This window comes from Plecotus auritus, assembly GCF_963455305.1.
Source record: "Plecotus auritus genome assembly, chromosome: 6".
Lineage (NCBI taxonomy): Eukaryota > Metazoa > Chordata > Mammalia > Chiroptera > Vespertilionidae > Plecotus > Plecotus auritus.
This window is the reverse complement of record NC_137773.1, coordinates 57095355-57115068: the sequence shown is the minus strand read 5'-3', so window position 1 is coordinate 57115068 and position 19714 is coordinate 57095355. Positions and strand designations below refer to the sequence as shown.

General features: G+C 42.2%; 1 protein-coding gene across 1 annotated transcript in view; it reads right to left on the bottom strand.

Annotated features, from left to right (window-relative positions):
* ARHGAP10 (Rho GTPase activating protein 10) overlaps nucleotides 1-19714 on the bottom strand; it is a 266323-nt gene that overhangs the window by 169190 nt on the left and 77419 nt on the right. Inside the window, exon 4 of the mRNA XM_080674227.1 lies at nucleotides 3870-3941. Within this exon, the coding sequence (XP_080530353.1) occupies nucleotides 3870-3941 (72 nt within the window). The remainder of the gene's footprint in view (nucleotides 1-3869; nucleotides 3942-19714) is intronic.

Here is a 19714-nt window from a genome sequence, read left to right as displayed (position 1 = left end):
TGTGTGTGTATTTAATTTTATTCAACCAATGGCACTGGAGTAATTGGTTAACTGCTGTCTGGAAACAGAATGAGAATCACATCTCATATCAAAATCAATTCCAGATGGATTGAACGAGTCACAGTAAAAAATGAAGTCATAAAAAAAAAAGAGTATTTTCACAGACATCAGAAAACAGAAGGGCCTTCTAAGCCAAAAAGCAACAGAGCATTTACATAGGTTCTATTATTAATATAAGTTTAGCTCTGGCCGTGCACCAAAAGTTCACCAGTTGGGTTCCTGGTCAGGGCACATACCCAGGTTGTAGGTTCAATTCCCAGTCGGGGTGCATACAGGAGGCAACCAATCGATGTTTCTCTCTCACATCAATGTTTCTCTCTCTCTCTCCCTCTCCTTACCTCTCTAAAATCAATAAAAATGCATTTAAAATAATAGTAAGTTTTGCTGTACCCATGTGATCTCTGCACGCCCCTCCTTACTGGAAGCCACATTTTCATTATCTGATTGCCTGAAAATCTGGAGGAGCGATTCTAAATTCTCCCACTGTAACTCTTATCGAGATCTGGTATTTCTCTGTGTCCTTACACCTCTACTTGGGTGCCTGTATTCGTTTCCTACGCCTAAGTCAACTGTTGACAGTACAGTGTGGACACTTGGGAATAAGTGACAAACCCCGAGGGAGGTGACACCGCGTCAGAGGAGGTAAGAGTTGAGCTAGGCCATGAGGGACACTGACCAGCAACCTGCTGTGACACAGCAGAGACCCACCTGTGTCCTGCAATGGAAAATGGGGCTTTTTCAACAGAGTCGAGAATGGGATAAATAAGAAAATGCAGCAGAATGTACAGAATGAAGGGACAAGCCCAAAGTAAAGAGAGATGACTGAAGGAGCATACAGCCACAGAGAAAAAGCAAACAGTAGAAAAGATACCTTGGGGCTTTTAAAAAATCCAATTTACAAAACCACCTAGCAGTTTAGATGACAGGAAAACCACAAGTTAAACACGTAATTGGGATTGTAGAAATTGGAGAAAAGAGTAAACAGAACTGAAAGAGCTTTGAGATGAAGGCGAAGGGTAGGGCAGTACCAGATGGGAAAAAGGAGAAAAGAAAAGAGAAGATAAACATTTTGTCATTCACATCCAAAAAAATTCTGCTGTGGTCAACTTTTAAAGACTTTTTTTTTTTAAAAATCCCCACATGAAAACTGCCTTATGCTATCTCAAAGAAGATCCTTAACCTAAGAGAATCAGTTTTGTGTGTGTATGTGTGTGTGTGTTCTCTGAAGTATCCCAGGTAAGTAGATAAACCAGTGGAACAAGACCAATGTGCTTGTCAAAATATGATTGAATGTTTAGGAAGCAGGGATGTAAAAAATAACCAAATGCCCCGATTACAAAGCCTTCTAGAATTCTCAGTAGAACTGGTTATTTATTAGGTACCTTACAGAGTAAGACGGAGTAAAGGCTACTAGAAAACAAAGAATAAAGCATAGTATTTTCTCTTCAAGATTTAGCAATCTAATGAAAGAGGCAGATGTTTATCTATTACAAGAACATCACCATTCTCTACTCTTTATTATAATATACAAGACTGTTGGTAAAACAAAACAAAACAAAAAGGCTTCTGCCTATGACCTACAGTGACTGGCCTGCTCAAAGATTAACATCAATAGGTATAACAGTCAACACACATACGGTACGGCACAAGAAGGTAGGATGGATCCTTCATAAGCTTGAAGCTGGAAGAACAATGAGGAGATAAAAAAGGGGGACCTTGGGATAGAATTTGGCCACTAACCAGCTCCAGGCATAAACCAAAACTATTAAAATAATTTCTCCATTTCATATGGCAGTTTATTTTGCAATTGCTCTATAGGCTATACTCTGAACAAGAAGCTGGGGACATTTGACGGAGAGGAGTCAATAGAAAATCCAAGATGAGGAATTTAGGAAAACCCGGCAGTTATTATAGGAAATAAAAAGAAAATATATTTAAATCACAATCACGTTTCATTTCCAGAACATAATCCTTGCCATACAACTACCATCATTCCAGTAAAATAAGAAAAATAAGAAATGGACATTTGTTTGCATTCAATACCTACCAGTGAAATGTTGAAAGAGAAAATAACTAAGACGTTCAAGTTTTAAAATATCCTAAGAAGACAAGATCATAAAACCGATAATAAAACTACAAAACAGAGCAGTCAGAGCCCCCAAGTCCTTCATGTTACAGATCAGAAACTAAAGCCCAGTACTTGTCCAAGTCTCAGGTGGGAAACCAGACCTCCAGTGTCCTGCTACAAAACCAGAGAACACAATTCAGCTTCATGAAGCTCAGCTAAGGATCCCAGGAAGGGAAATTGGGGGCACCCTCCCTGACCTCGCCTCAAAACATAGCGTAGCCCCGGCCGGGTGGCTCAGTTAGTTGGAGCATCATCCTGTACACCAAAAAGGTTGCAGGTTTGATTCCTGGTCAGGGCACATACCTAGGTTGCAGGTTCAATCCCCAGTAGGGGTATGTATGGGAGGTAACTGATCAATGTTTGTCTCTTTCCCTCCCTCCTTCCTCCTCCCTCCCTTCCTCTCTAAAATCAATAACCATATCCTTGGGTGAGAATTAAAGAATATATATATCCTAAGAACTGTAAAATACTATACCAAAAAGAAATGGTAACAAATGGCTTAAAGGAAAATTGATTCCATAAATAGCAACTAAATACTTGGTGCTCTTTGGGCCCATCTGCGTAGCTACAGCCATTGAGGCCTTGATGTTAATTTGTATTTTTTTTTTTAATTTAATAGTATATTTAGGAAGATAAAGAAAAACACTTCACATACCCAAGCCATGGGGGAAAGGGGGACAAAATACCAATATAAAAACCCTCTTCCCTGAAACTGATATTATCCTCTTCTCCTTGAGCCAAGTAAAAAATGGTTAACCACACCCAGAAAATTACTTTTTCTCCCTTAAGTACATGGCACAAAATTCAGAGGAAAGGTTAGTGGAATTTATTTCTCTGGGATAATCTCAAAGCTCAGTTCTAAGGAAAACTTTATTAGTTGCTAAATATATCCCAGGCCCCCTGTGGCAACATCATCCATTATTCCCAGAAATCCTGGCTCACTCCTCCATCCCTGAGCGCAGTGTAGTTCACTCATCCTGGACGACCCAGCTCCTATAACAACACTGGCACCTAACAGAAGCTCAATAAACGGAAGGAAATCACATCCCAATAGCCTAATAGCCTCTTCCTAGTTTCAATGGCCTCGTGGTGCAGCCCAGTTTCTAAATCACTCTCTAGTCCAGGGGTGGGCAAACTTTTTGACTCGAGGGCCACAATGGGTTCTTAAACTGGACCGGAGGGCCGGAACAAAAGCATGGATGGAGTGTTTGTGTGAACTAATATAAATTCAAAGTAAAGGAGTGGAGGGGAGAGCAAGAGAACCCTCCGCTCTTTCGGCTCCGCGGGCCGGACAGAACAGCCGAACGGGCCGGATCCGGCCCGCGGGCCAGTTTGCCCACGGCTGCCCCACTGCAATGCTCCACTCCTCCATATAGGGTTAGGCACTTCCTCTCCAGCTAAATGTGTTGTTTGGTTCAAAACTGTCTTAAAACTCTATATGGAATAGTGTAGCCCAAGAAGATTACTAGAGGCTTCATTGTCCTGTCCAGGTTTTTTGTTTTGTTTTTCATTTCATATCCCCTCCCCACCCCCCAGGGGAAAACGCACATTTAAAACATAAAACAGCAGATGGTTTATCCCAACAGCTCCTTCAAAGCTGCCAAGCGTGAGCAAAGTGCACACTGAGGCACAGAGGCATGGACGTTTTCTGCTTACAAGTGTATTCAAATTAGACACCAACCTTTACAGCTCCCAGTTGCTCTTTCCTGAATTTTTCCAAGGGTTTAATCAGGGTTTCAGTTACACTTAATGCCTAGAGAACAAGAGTGATAACAAGAGAACATCAGATTAGTTTTCCCAAAAGGAAAAAGTTAGTGCTGCATTTCCCTCTCCCATCCCACCCAGAAATAAAATGAACAACACCTTTAACTGCTTTATCTAGCCCTGCCAATACAGCCATTGAATCACTTCTAAATTTATGAACACACTACGTTCTCCACAAATATTTTCAGGGAAGAGGAGGTGGGGCGCCACGCCAGGGAAATGCGCCACCCAGTCCCACAGCCCACTGAGCTCTGGGAAATAGCAGGAGGGTTGTCTTTACATAACAAAGGGTCTATCAGGTCCATTAACAGAACACTTCTGTTTAAGGGGGTTTTTCCCCCTCCCTCTCCTCAGAAATGTAAAAGTCAATGACATTTCTTCATTAGTTATCAGACTACATTATGTTAAGAGCTAGGTTTGTGGCTGCAAGTTTAAATACACTCAGTCTGCCCTTCACAGCTGAAAATTCCTCGTGAGGATTTAAGGTGCCAGCGAAGCAGCGTCCCCGGAGCTCATGAGTCAGAAAATATTGGGCATGTTGGCACACAGCACAGAAGGGGAGACTGACAAGACAGCAGCCACACACAGACTCCAACCGCAACCGCACTCACTCTTACATTGGCTGGGGAGGGCTTTTCACTTGAAGGCAGAATCTATAACAAACAATGCTGAAATGCAAATAAAAGGAAACGCGTACCTAAGGAGACTGCATTTAACATCAAGTCAATGACTTTCTTAGCCTCTCTTTTCCAGGAGACCAGAAATATCCAGAATAGAAAAGGGAACCTCAAAACACTTTACAATAATGTGCCACCCCTGTTATTATCCCAAACAAAGGCCCCTAAAAATTCAAACTAAAAATCACAGGGAAAAAAAAAATACAAGGCTTAGAATAGGAAAGGGTATTTTTTAAATCCTCACTGATTTCAGAGAGAGAGGAAGGGAAAGAGAAAGAGAAATAGCAATCAGTTGCCTCCTATACACACACCCTAACCAGGGATCAAACCTGCAACCTGAGTATGTGCCCTGAATGGGAATTGAACCCATGACCTTTCGGCATACGGAACGATGCTCCAACCAACTTTAAGCAAAGGTTCATTTGCAGTGTTTCATTGTGTAAGGGTTTCTCCCAAAGAGGCCATTCATACTGTGTGGTAGGGAATCCTCATGATGCCCAGAGTTTGAACTCTCTTCCCCTGCCTTGTCATGGACAAAATAACCACCTGGGAGCACCTCCCTTCACTTCGCTTCCCTTCATGAAACTGCAGACCCACTGTGCTGACGCTTGTTTTCTCATGATGACCTACTGAAGGGAGCGAAAGGTCTGTACTCCTATGACAGTTCAATACTGGTGCATGGTCAGCACCCCATCTCCCCCCACATTAGAGATGTTGAACCATGACTTTGGGTTCACATGGCCCTTTAGATGTACTCTCATCTCTTAAAAGCTGATCCATCTTAAAAAAAAGAGACATTCCCTCACTTGACTTTGTGTTCCCTTTCAGCAGACGTCTCTCTGCTCTGTCTTCATGGACAGCATTCTGAAGAAGGGTTATTGCCACAAAGATCTCACTTTTTGGTCATTAACTACCTGCACGTTAGTTCTTTCTTAGATGTTGCTAAGGTCTCATTCCTTCTTTAATTTATCCTCAGCTCACAGTTACACTCCTTTCTTCTTTCACCCAATGCTGTGATGGCTTGTTTCAATCTCCATTGCTGTGGATTGAGGCTAAGCTCCCCTTTCCTGACCCGAGTGCTGGGACCTTTTCCTTCTGTCCTCTACCCATCCTATGGCCTATGGCCTTCCATAACTTCAAATGCATCCGCTGCAGATGTCTTCCAACTTTGTATCTCTGACCTGCACTTCTTTTTCAGGCTGGGGACCTGTCTCTGTTTCACTAATCTTTTGGGTATCTCTTGGAGAGTTTGAGCATGGGACAAAGTTTAAAAAGAGAGGAGAATGAAGGGAGGATCATTACAAACAGTGGCCAGAGCATTTCCCACAGAACCATGAACATTCCTGAGCAGGACGTCTGGCCCTTGGAGACAGGGGAGCAGGAGTTTCTGAAAACATTCATCTGCCTCGTTGTGAGATCTTTCTTTAGCCAGGCAAGGAGAAGGTGGGTGATTTAGTTCATCCTGGGTGAGAGTATTACCAAGAGAGTGAACACACCAGCATCATATGACACTGTATGCACAGTGCTGGCAAGCTGCATGGAGGAGGCACCTGAGTAAGAGAAGACTTCCTGATGGGGAAAATGCAGAGCTGGGCCAAAACAGAGCACAGGAGTTCTCCACGCAAAGGATAAGGGTACAAAGAGAGGGGAAAACAGCAATTTCAGGGTATGAGACTACAAGCAGCTCAATGTCACTAAAGCAGCTGAAGAAGTGCAGAGGCTGGATCAGGTGGGCACCTGGGAAACACTCAGAAAATGCTAATGTAGGCACCAATAACATGGTATATGAAGAGCTTTCTAAAATGTGAATCCTAGCCCTGGCTGGGAGGTTCAGTTGGTTGGAGCATCGCCCTGTACACCAAAAGGTGACAGGTTCAATTCCCCGTCAGGGCACATACCTAGGCTGTGGGTTGGATCCCTAGTTGAGGTATGTATGGGAGGCAGCCAATCAATGTTCCTATCTCACCTCTCTCTCTCTCTCTCTCTCTCTCTCTCTCTCTCTCTCTCTCTCTCTCTCTCTCTCTCTCCCCCCCCCCCCCCCGTCCCTCCTCACCCCCACCCCTTCTTCTCTCTCTCAAAAAAAAAAATCAATAAAAACATCTCAGGTGAGAATTTTTTAAAATGTGAATACTAAAACTCCATACTCTGACCTTCAAAAAGGACCATGCCACTAAGATTACACAAAAGCAATTTTTAGGTCATTATATTTTCTTTCCACTTGGAGAATTAATGTGATGCAATGTCTAACTTCCCAGGGCTAACACTAGTGTAGGAAAAGAATATACGGGGTTTCTGTCTTACTATTTGTGGGTCAGTAAGCAAATTTTCAAAATAGGAAAGTTGTAGCTGTGTCAGATAACACTATATCCAATTCTTCAACAACAATATAAAAAACCATTTTAACATAGAATTCATTACCATTTTTCTTGAAGAAAGTCTAATTGTGTAACTTGTGAACTGAACTTTAAGCATTCTATTCAAGAACAAAATAATGTAGCTACTAAATGCTTCAGTAAGGCAGTGTGGGTTGAGCAATAAGGATTGTTTTCTGGAATCTCTCACTTCCTGTTATAATCTCATAGAAGTATTGTATAATATTTGTTAGTAACAAGTGTCACTGAAGTTTTCTAATTCCAAGACAGGATTCTTTGTCCCCAGAAACAAATGAATACCAAACTCAGCTACCCCCTAAAACTCTGAAGGCAAATTTCTGCTGATGACAGTTTCCCAATTAGAGAGACAGCTGAAGTAATAATGTTGGGGAAAGCTTTCCAAACCAGCATATTAGAAATCAATCCGATAATTTAAAGTGAGAGAAAGCAAATATAGAATGTGATTTAAAAATATACATATAAGGTTACATAACCATTTTTTTCCTCATAAAATATTTGAACCAGCCACACTCACAAAAAAAAAAAAAAAGAAAGTTATGGAAAGCCTTTGCTAATGAGCTCTGGAGAGGGTTCTGGATAGTCTGGTTTACAAACAGAATGTATCCACACAAACAGAAAGCATATGAATTAATCAGTTGCTCTCACCTTGGAGGAGGGGTCAGCCAACTTTTTCTAAAAGGCCAGGTGGTAATTAATGTAGACTTGGCCACCACATGGCCTCAGCTACAACTACCCAATCCTGCTGTTACAGCACAAAAGCAGTCATGCACAGCACAAAAGTGAATGAGTATAGCTGTGTCACAACAAAATTTCATTTACAAAAGCAGGAGGGGTAATGGGTTTGGCCCTTCGGCCACAGTTGACTGAGCCCTGCCTGAGAGAATCGTCTTGAGTATAGAGACGTAAGATGTTCTACTTACTCTTATCTGATTGCATATTTTTAATATACATTTACCAAATTTACAGGGGACCAAAAGTTGGGAGCAAAGGTTGAGATACTGGATGAGAGAGAATCACAGTTCTACTAGCTCTCAAGCTGAAAAGAGAGATTCCAAAATAGTGCCATAGAATTTGCCTGGGACAAGCAATCTATCGTTTCAATGCAGAAAGACTCAAGCGTAAAAGGTATCTTAACAACAGTTTATGTGAATGTAATAGTGGGCCTTAATAGAGGCTGTAATCCCTAAAGATTTGTGATAACTGAGGTTTAGCATGTGCCAAAGTCGTCATAAACTGGCCTAGAAGATAATGAACACATACATACATCCGTTACATATATACTATTTGAATCCAAACAAGGTAATCATTCAATTGCATTCCATTAGATCACAGCTTATCTCAATAGTATGGCTACCACATTTTAAGAGGGACATTTTCTAAATGGGGCAAAGCAGGAATGTGACCACAATGCTAAAAAGGTGTAGGAGGAACAGGTAGGAAAACCAGAGGTATTTCATGGGATTGGGGATAAAAGAACATTTAGAGGGACTATGAAAGCTGTCTTTCGATATTTAAATGAGTACTGCCGGGAGAAGTGAAAATCATTTTTATTTGCTTGAAGAGGACACACCGGGTCCAATGGGGAGAAGGTATAGAACAAACTTGGGTTTACTCTCAAGAGGAACTCACTAAGACCAACCAGGGACCATGCAGTGCGGTGACCTACAGCTCCTTCCGCATAAACAAATAGAAGCTAGATGACCAATGTCCAGGGACACTCTGCAACAGATTGCTGCACTGAGAGAAAGCTGGCCTGAGACCTCTGAGGTCCCGTCCCTCTCTATGATTGCAGGATTCTATATCACTGGGAGAAGTGGAAGTACAAACTACAGATGCCTTATCATGTATGATAGCAAACCACAGAATCCACTAGAATTTCATACCTCAACATAAAAGAACAGGATTATCATATCACAGCCTGGGGGATTAAATTTTTCCCCACTAGTCCAATCTGAAATCCCTTTTCATTAGACATTTGGATACAAGAAATTATATGTCTAAAAAGAAAAGTCTGCGAGGGAGCAGGAGCAGGGTGGAGGGGGCCAAAGGGAGGCATCTGTAATACTTTTGTTGTTGTTGTTAATCATCTCTCGAGTATATTTTTCCATTGATTTTTAGAGAGAGTGGAAGGGAGAGAGAAATAGCAATGTGAGAGAGAAATATCAATGTGAAAGAGACACGTGGATTGGTTGCCTCTCACATGAGCCCCGAACAGGGCCTAGTATTGAGCCTGCAACAAGGTATTGCTGTGGGCTGATGCTCTATCCACTGAGCCAAACTGGCTAGGGCTGTAATACTTTCAACAATAAAAACAAATTTAAAAAAAAAGAAAAGGAATAGTAGGGCGGTAGCCTCTCCTACCTCTATAGTTTGAGCTACAGCTGAGAAATCTGCTGACAATGTGGCTGATCAGCAGAGAATCAGACCCCACTGTGGGACGGAACCACTGCCACTACTTCAAACTCCCCCCACATCTGAGATCACAGGCCAAGTCCTTGATCTAAATTCTAAAGAGAATGGGGCTTGGGGCCAAAACCCATATTCAGTAAAAAGGCAACAAAGGCAAAATTATATCCAATGATATCTTTAATAACAATATTTTAAAGATATGAGTAAATCAGTAAAATACTAATCATGCCTTTCTTTCTTTTTTCTTTTTTCTTTTTTTGGTTAATCCTCACCCAAGTATATTTTTTCCATTGATTTTCTTTTTGAGAGAGAGGGTGGAAGAGAAGGGGAAGAGGGAGAGGGAGAGAAACATGGATGTGAAGAGACACATCGACTGGCTGCCTCCTGCACATGCCCTGACTGGGGCCAGGATGGAGCCTCAATGTAGGTATGTGCCCTTGACCAGAATCAAACTCTCAACCCATCAGTCCTGGGGCCAACACTCTAACCATTGAGCACCCGGCTAGGGCCAACCATGCTTTTCTAATCACTCAGTACTAATGAGACCAGACTGAGTCTAATAAGACGGAAGGATTTATGTCTGTTCCCCATGGCCCTCAGTATTCTAATCCCGGATTCCGAGTTTTCTTGACCCCAGAGGAATGCATTATCTGAGAGCAAACGAGAATTCCACTATTTTCTCCCATGACCTTCCAGACACTTCCCATTTCATTAGACTAAAGGGAAAACTCTACTTTCCGATCCCAATGTCAAGAAAAGCAACAAAGTAACCATTTGGCAGAGACATATTTCTTATTTTCCTTGAAACAGAACCCTGAAAAAGGGTGCCAAGGGACTATCATTACAGCACATCTCCAAACACAGGGAATATTGTCCCCGAAACTGTCCCTCAGGAGAAAGGGACCTGCTCTATATAAGAATTCTTAGAGTTTCCTTAAGGAGTGCACTTCCCATTATTGTGATCAACAAAGAACTCTAAGCAACTGGTTTCAGATGCTTAGAGATCAGGAACAGTTCTGGGTCAGAAAAACGAGGGAAATCTAAGAAACGTAAGATTTAGCTGTCATTCTGAAGATGCCACCAAAATGATCAGGGCTCCGTGTTTTCGTGAAGAACGCTTTAGAAGGTGAGTGGTCACATTAAACAAATCATGAAAACACAGCTCAGGGATACATTTTTTTTAAAGACTGTCCAAATTTCCTGCAAAATGAGTATTTGTGGCTTGAGATAAAATTTCCAATGAAAGCATCAGAAAGAGGTTCCAAAAGGTGCTGCTGGATCTCAAAGAACCCAGACAGATATGCCAGGAGGCACTGCGCAAAGCGGTGCTGAAAAGTTCAGAATGTAGTCTGTGATAAACGTATGTCTAAGGCGTCAGGAGTTGGAATAACGTTTCATGAAATAAGTGGGAAACTGTTCCTAACTTATACACTGGTAATTTCATTTTAAAATGCAGACACATGTAATCAACTAAATAATGAAAGTAGACATGTGATTATCCAGCAGACATACATATGCATACCTAAAAGTAGGCACACTGAAGCTCTCCAAAAATCATCTTGTTTAATCTTGTCATGGGAAAATGGCATTGCCGTGTAATGAGGCATGAACAACATAGGTAGGGGACATCTGTCCTTTTGGGGTACGAGGCACTTGAAATCCCTCCCCATGTTTGCGGGATTCTCCTTCCTAATGAGGCAGAAGCCACTACAAGAGGTGAAAAAGCCACACACTTGCTTTCCCAGAAGTCCTGCAGTGAGTGTTGACATCTGAGCAGAGTTCCATTAATTACATTCTCCCACCCAAAACTTTGATTTGGAAGCTGATGTGTCAAAAAACCAGTGACCGGAGAGTCTAGTGGGCGGGAGCCACTACGCCAGTTTCTAGAGGCAGCAGCTGTACCAACAGCCACCAGGGACTGCGCGGGTGTTGCTGGTGCAGGCTGAGGTGTTTGTACCCAGTGGCAAAGTGGAGATTGTTTTCTCCAAGCCCAGGTCTTCGGTGTGACCTGGGACATCATTCTTGGCTCCCAAAAACCTTATAAAGACACTGCAATCTAACCAATATTCTTTAATAAATTAACTTCCTGAACAAAACAGCCAGACCTTGCAAATGAATATCTAGACCAGTGGTCGGCAAACTGCGGCTCGTGAGCCACATGCGGCTCTTTGGCCCCTTGAGTGTGGCTCTTCCACAAAATAACCACGTGCGGGCGCGCACGTACAGTGCGATTGAAACTTCGTGGCCCATGCGCAGAAGTTGGTTTTCGGCTCTCAAAAAAAATTTCAATCATTGTACTGTTGATATTTGGCTCTGTTGACTAATGAGTTTGCTGACCACTGATCTAGACTAATATAGGATATTTCAACATTTTCAGAACCTTAAATAATCTTATCAAAATGATTCCCGTACTATCCTTCTTAATATTCCTATATAAGATTTTTTTTTCCTGATTAAACTAACTCATTTTTACTTAATGAGATTACTCTCCATCCACACTCATCCTTTGCTACCTCTTTGTCCATCAAGCAGGTCTCTCCCCGTCCTGTGCCTTCCGCCATCAATCAGGACTCCAGTTTTAATAGGAAAATTTAAATGGACAATAAAGTCCTCCCACCTTTTTTTTAGTGATTGAAATACGATGAGAAAGAACAGAGTCAAAGATTCTGATATGACAAGAGTGTGAAGATGGACTAATAATACTCACACTCTACCTACTTAACATAATTAAGTAAAAAGAGGAAGGGGATGACACAGTAGAAGCAATTCTAACTTCCAAATAAGGAAATCCCTGTATGACATTTTATTTTTAAGCAAGCTAACCTAATCCTCCTGGTAGAGAAAAATAATGTAAAAATGAAATTAAGTTTTTGGTATTAGCTCAAACATACCAGCTAAAAATTAATGAGAATTTTAATGAACCCATCCCGAAGCACTTACTGGAACATGGGTACAAAGATGCTGCAAATTAATTAACCTAAGTTTAAACCTAAAAATTAGAAGCCAATTAATATGAAATGGTTTCTTAAATGTCTGATTCTTTCAAAACCATGGCATCTCACTTAAAACAGTTTATATCAACTTTCAATCCTAAATTCTGAATAGCTTAAAAGCTAACAAAACTAGAGGATTTGAACTAAAGTTCTGACCACTTCTGCACTCTGACTTTATTCCCAGAATATCTGGCTATGACCTATCTCTGGGGAAAAAGAAAAATTAGGTAAGTGTAACACAAAAGTTTAGGATTCCTTTAATGAACAAATATCTTTGGGTTTGTTTAAAGGGGGGAAAAAAGAGTTTGCGTCAATTTTTAAGAACATTGATCAAAAAAAGTAGTCATTATATTTAGATTATTTACATCAAATAGACTCCACCAATAAAGATATTTTTATTATGCTTAGGAAAAAATGAAAACCTTCAAAACAAACTATTGGCTATATTAAGAATGAGTTAACTTAACCTAATAAGGATGTGCAGAGATTCAACCTTGATCTTCTTTCCATCCGTGTATGAGAGACAATACAGAACTAACTTCTATTTTTAAAACAAAATAAATATTTGGGCAGAACATTATGAGAAGGAATAAAAGCCCACAGAAGTAAATAAAAGATAAGCCTAACAAGACAGCTGTGAAAGTATCATGAGAGAATTTGCTATTTTGTTTTTTAGGCTTAAATAAGAGAACATTTTAACTTCTAAAGTGAATGGTATAATTCAGTGGCATAGTGAGAAATGGAACCTACTGAATAATGTAAGGCAATAAACTGTTGAATCAAGAGGGGGGAGGGGGGAGGGAGGGGGGAGGGAGGGAGGAGGGAGGGGAGGGGGGGGAGAGAGAGAGAGAGAGAGAGAGAGAGAGAGAGAGAGAGAGAGAGAGAGAGAGAGGCTGTTCAGAAAAGAACATCTAGGCCTTTGACCAAGGACAAAGAGAGATCTCCAGCCCTTCTGTGACGCCTGGGCTATTTGAGTGGCCAAGAGAGAAAAGGAAGGGCATGGGATAGAAAGGCTCTTGCCTACTCATTCTCTCCCACTCAAACTGGACAAGAGCCTAACTCCTCACTATATCCTTATACTAGGCCTTCAAAAATATGTTTTATTAATGAAGTGGGAATCTCCTTTAAATTTCAATAACATAAAGAACAGAGTTTCCATACAAATGCAGCATTTCCTGGTGACAGTGGTAACAGTAACCATGCAGCATTTCCTGCTGATGGAGATAACCGTAACCGTAAATACCTACACTGAGTCTCCTGTATCCATTATCTCTGACTCAAAACAGTCTGTGTCTATACTAATCCAGGTCTCTCTAAAAAGCAGACACCAAGACAGGATTTAAAATACAACAAATGTAATAGAGGAAACCTCTGTGAGAGAAAAGAGGGAGGGAGCCAGGGAAGGCTGGAAGAGCTGTCAGACAGTGATACAGGGCTGAGCCCGGGGGAAGGAGACAGGAGGGGGACGGCTGGGGGGACCATGTTAGACTGAATGCAGTTCCAGGGAAAGTTTGGCAAGGCTCTCAGGAACTCCCTGAGCCCAGGTTGCCTGTGGGAGGATTCCAGAGTCCCCAGGAGTGAGCCCGGTTTACCACCCCTGCTGTGCTCACTGGCTGCAGACAGGCATAAGCAGCATGGCCATGGCCTTGGCCTTCGCACGAATGCAGTGATGGAGCCACAGAGCAGCTGGGCCTGATGGTCAACTACGCTCCCTGTAGTTGGAGATCTGAGAGCAGACTCATGGCGGCCAAAGTCCAATGCTTCCCACTGCACCATCACGGCCACTGGTATTCCTCCGGACCCCAGCACCATTTTGGCACTGCATTTCCTTAAATCTAACATGCCATTAATAGTAAAACACTCCATCATTTTATAGACTATGAAGAAGAAATGCTAACAAAATCTTGATTTAGTATCTTAACATTTGGAGCTTTTATATGTACTGAAAAAGCTCTTTGATTGAGAGTTAGGTATATTTTTACCATGTAACCCTCTTGTGCATGGGCAAAGAAGAAAACAAGCAATTTGTTAAGATATTTCTAAAACAACTTCAGAGTCCAACTCCTCTGAATCCCTTTTCCTTTCAGCCACTAATACCTGGCTTTCCCCACCTATTTTTTTCCTCTGTGTTGTCAAAAATATTGGTGATGCAGTATTTCCTTAAGGAGTGCTCCACTGTGGTCTCCAGAATTTTCCTCCAAGACAATGGCACCCACTCGTGAGAGGCTGACATTAGCCACTTCCTTGACCTAACCAGGTCTCACTGGCAGATCTTTAGACACCCACCAGGACTCATATTTCCTCTTTAACTGCTCCTCACATGGTTTGGTGACTGAAATATTGAGAGCCTACAGTTGTCCAAACAGGCCGGGAGAAAACAGAACCAAATTCATGTTTCTTCAGGACCACTGCCTGGTAGATAGCAGCTATAAAGACACATCTCCATTTCACCCATGCTGAAAGGTGGAGGAAAGGGCATTAACTCCTACAAGGAGCTAAAGGCAAGGAATAATGTCTTTGGGATCCCACAATAGAAGATTTGATTTTTAGTCTTTATCACCAACGTATTTTGTGATGTAGACCAAATCATTCCACCTCACTTGTTCTAGTACTAGCCTGCTTGTTTGTTTGCTTAAATCAAGTGGTTAAGTGTGAATTATCCTAAGTTCTCTCTCAGCCCTTTAAGAGCCAAGGCTACACCTCTGAGTACTTCATGACAGGATCTTAAGAATGATTTGAGATGCCCTGGCTAAGCCCACAGTAGTTTTCTCATAAAACTGTACATTCAGCTGAACTGATTCCCACTAAGGGAACCACGTCTCTGGATCAGACAATGAAGCAAGCAGGCTGGTTACAATGTAGGCAGAGGAAGAAGAGTTCATGTCTATTCTTTGCTCTTTCATGCCAGCAGTCACTGGTTAATCAGAAGAACTAGCTGATTCCTCAGAAGCAGGGAACACGCCCCAGGATATTAAAATAGGAAACGTAAGTTTCAGTAGGGAAGTAGGATCTGGGATGACAAGGCTGTGAGGCCACAGATGACAGTGAGTCACCGAGCGAGAACACTGAGTCAGAGGCACGGCCCCACACAAACGGGGGTCCAAGAAGGAGCCCAGGCCTCCTGCGGAAGACATCCTCACTCACTTTAGGATTTTGATTTGAGTTAGTCCTGACCATAATGTCCATAGGATTCTGGGCCAGTCACAACCCAACTCTCAAAAGGTACATTCTCAAAAACAACAACACAGGTTTCACAATGACATCCACATTTAACGGAATTATAATGGGCTTACAAGAAAAAACAACAACACAGTATTTATTTGAAAAACTGATGATGTGTTAAATGGGAAAATCCTTCATAAAGTTAGATCTCTACAAACTTTTAAACAAAACTGAGAAATGTTTTCATAAATAAATTGAAGATGGATTTTTTCCCCCTTCTGAATGTGCCTGGCAACAGAATTCCACACAAAAATGTGACACTTTACCTATAAAAGAACTGATTAAAACAGGCCTGATATATCATGTAAAATTTATAATTAAAGTAAGATGAAACTAAAGGCACAGTCTTTCCAACGGGATGTCCCACGTACTTAACACATTACAGGAACTCACAATGTTAAACACAAATCAATTAACACTAAACTTCTTAACAGCAGAAACCTGTTCTACTAAACAAACCACCTAGATGTAGTCCAAAATCCTTTGGAAATGACAGGTCAAAGCTTAGATTTTTAAAGATTATTTGAACCATGTGGTAGACCTAAAGTCATTAAAAGGCAATTTATAGTGCATCCAACTTGCAGACAGCTTTAGCTCCAAAGCTAGGAATGCCAGCCAAGTCTTCACTGACACCCTAGGCCAGTGGTTCTGATTTCAGCATGCGTGACAATAAACTGGAGGCCGATGAACCCCATCCCAGAGTTTCTGACACAGTTGGTCTGGGTTGGGGCCCAAGAGTTTGCATTTCTAGCACGTTCCCAGGTGATATTGATGCTGATGGGTGAGGGGCCAACCATGGAGGACCACTGCCCCAGGATGCACTATGGAAAGATTATCATGAAAATGTCTACCAAAGGATAAACATGATTTAGTTCATTTTAACCAACATGCGTTTTTCTAATAATATGATGAAACTTTTGAAAGTAAAAAAAATTAGAGAATTTGGGACAAAAACCAATGTCAAAACCCCTCAAAAGATATAGAAACCACTTAACTACATGACTGTAAGATATTTGAGACAATGAAAGAAATGATGAGAAAGGAGTGAAGCAAATCAGACAAGGATTGAGGGAATGCTGGTGTCTTGCCAGGAACCATCTAAACTATTAACAAAAAGTGTCTGGTTCTCAGAAGCATAGGGCCTTCCTTATCTGGCATAAGCTCAGGGCAAATCACCCAGCAAGCTTTCCCCAACCCAGTGTTTCCACAAGAGTAAAATCTGTGGTGGGAAAAACAATATGGAATAAACGGAAGAGGGTCTCAACCACCTCCAGAGTCTGTACAGGCACAGGGTCATCTTGCTCAGGTGGGAAAGGGATGCAGCTGGTGGAAGAGACACCCCCTCTCGCCTGCTTGCCAGCCCAGTGGCATGGGGAGGGGGGCACTTTCGTGCATCATCAGGCAAGCTAGACCTTCTCTCTCCGATTATCCCCTTTCCCCAAAGCTTTCCTGGGCCTCTGGGCCTCGCACAACCCCCAGAAACTGAGCGGTCATGCTTCAGAGGACAAAACTAACTCCTACGATAAAAGGATACATGCAGAGAAGTAAATACAGGATGAAGCCCTTTTAAACACTACAGCACTATTTTAAAAGTCCTTAAATTCCTGGCCAGCAGCCCGCCTGGGATAAGGACACCCTGTCCTGCATCACCAGAGAGAGCATCTCCGGAATGCTGGCGGAGACGCCACGCAGCGGCTCCCTCCGAGAACATGCACAGAAGACTGCAGAGCAATGCTGGCCACTCACGGCACCCGGCTCCTCACTTTCACAGTCATGGTTGGCAATATTTTCAGCGCAAACAACTTACTTGAAAATACTGTCCTGAAAAAAGACAATATTGGCCTTTTATGGGGCGAGGCACAACCATTCATAGAAACCAGACTTCTGTGCACAGAGGGAAAACTCTGGCTGGCTAGACGGGCCTTCTTTCCACTTCCCTTCCCGACACTTCAGTTAATAGCTACAGAGCTGGACACCAGTGGGGGACAGGCAAACACACACCTCCCTCTTTTCCAAAATCGATTTGTTTTCCCCAAGGAGGAAACTACCCTCACTTCCATCTTTCCTTACCTGACTAACTCTGATTCACCTGTAAACGCAGCTCAGGAATGGTGTCTCCAATTTTAGAATATTTCTACCTCGATTTACAGCTGTCATTTCCCATTCCTTCTTAAATATGTGGCTATTTTAACATGCTGCTGGCTGCAATATTTGAAGTAAAATAAGAGTTTTTAAAAGTTCACAGAATGAACTGGCATCCACCTGTTTAAAGACCGCCCTTATCTCCTTGTCACTGTGTTGGGGAGGTGAGAGCTGGTGAAACGATACAAAGGCTCTCCTTGGCATCTCTGTCCCCTACAGTCCAGCTCAAATACCCCTCCTTCCAGATGGTCTTTCCTGAGCAGCACGGGCTTAGCTGCTCCCCACTCCATGCAGCCACACTCTATACCTCTCTGCTACTGCACTTACTGTCATGTATTTTGATTCGCTTTTTACCAGTTAGTCTCCACAACCACATTGGACACTTCTTGAGAGAGGTATCTTTTCTGGAGAGGTATTTATGGATGATCCTGGGCTTTCTATCAAAATAATGGAGGTGGCAGTAAGAGGTAGAGGAGACACAATATTGGTTATGTGGCAATGGTTTTTGAAGCTGGGTGATGAGTACATGTAGTTTAGTTATATTTTTCTCTCTACCTTTTGTACACGCTCAAAATTTTCCAAACTAAAACGTTAGAGGAAAAAAAGATCATTCGATATCCAGATGTCCTGTTAATTCTGTGGTTGGTCACAGCTGCCCCCACGGCTTGCTGGCTTTGAATAGTTTCCTGCTATCCAGCAGGTGTTACTGTTCCCACAGAGGGTTATGAGAGACTGTCCCAATCCTCTCTGAGGTTCATGGCCTTATATAGACAACATCCTAGTCTTACTTCTACCCTGAAGTGAAAGCCTAGCCCAGCCATCCTCCTCCTATCTAAGACAGATACCCTATCAACCCCCATCACAACTGAAGATTAAATCAATAAATCCCCTAACTCAGCTCTGAGAACCATGGACAGCCTGGAGCAAAGACCACATTCTGGTTTCTTTGACCTAGTCATTTCACCTCGGGAACATAAAACGGAAACAGAATATCAAGATAGGGAGTAGTGCCCTGAGTGGCTGAGCTGGTTGGAGTGTCATCCTGTACAATCAGGGGTGGGGAATGTCCAGCCCTCGGGCCATATAAGGCCCTCCAAATCATTTGGCCTGGCCCTGCCAAGGCATTAGGGGTGAGTTAATTAAATGTTTGACCAAATATAGCAGGCTAATTTTTAAGCTGAGAATTTGGTATGCTATAAATATCTAAATGGCCCTTGGCAGAAAAAAGGTTCCCCATCCCTGCTATACACCAAAAGGTCACATATTCGATTCCCAATCAGGGCACGTACCTACATTGTGGGTTGGATCCCAGGGTTCAATCCCTCATAAGGGCATGTACAGGAGGCAACTGATCAATGTTTCTCTCTCATATCGATATTTCCCTCCTTTCTCTCCTTTCCTCTCTCTCTAAAATCAATAAAAAACATATCCTCAGGTGAGGATTAAAAAAAAGACCGACTGTGGTCACACAGTATTTCTGCAGAGCTAAAACTGAGCACCAATCTGACCAGTACTATCTTCCCCCAGATACCTGGATGCCTCCTACAGTTCTCTGTGCAAAGGCCTTCCCTCCCCACTCTAGGTGTAACAGTACCGGGTCCCACTCTCTGACTATGTACCCATTCTTATTAAATTCTGTAGCACTTATCACTACCTGACAATGTATTATATGTTTTTTTTTAATTATTATTATCACCTCCCCTTTCTAGAATGTAACCTCCCTAAGGGCAGGGACTTGGCTTTGCCTCTGTGTTCAGATTTTAATCAGTCGCTGGAACACAAAAGGCAAAAGGCAATCTGATACATATTTGCTGAAGGCTCAGGATCCCAGGAAAGCACAACTAAATATCAAAGAGGGTTGAGGCAAAAGTCCACACTATTAACAAAGACTAAGAACATGCAGTTTCACCACCAGCCACACACTCA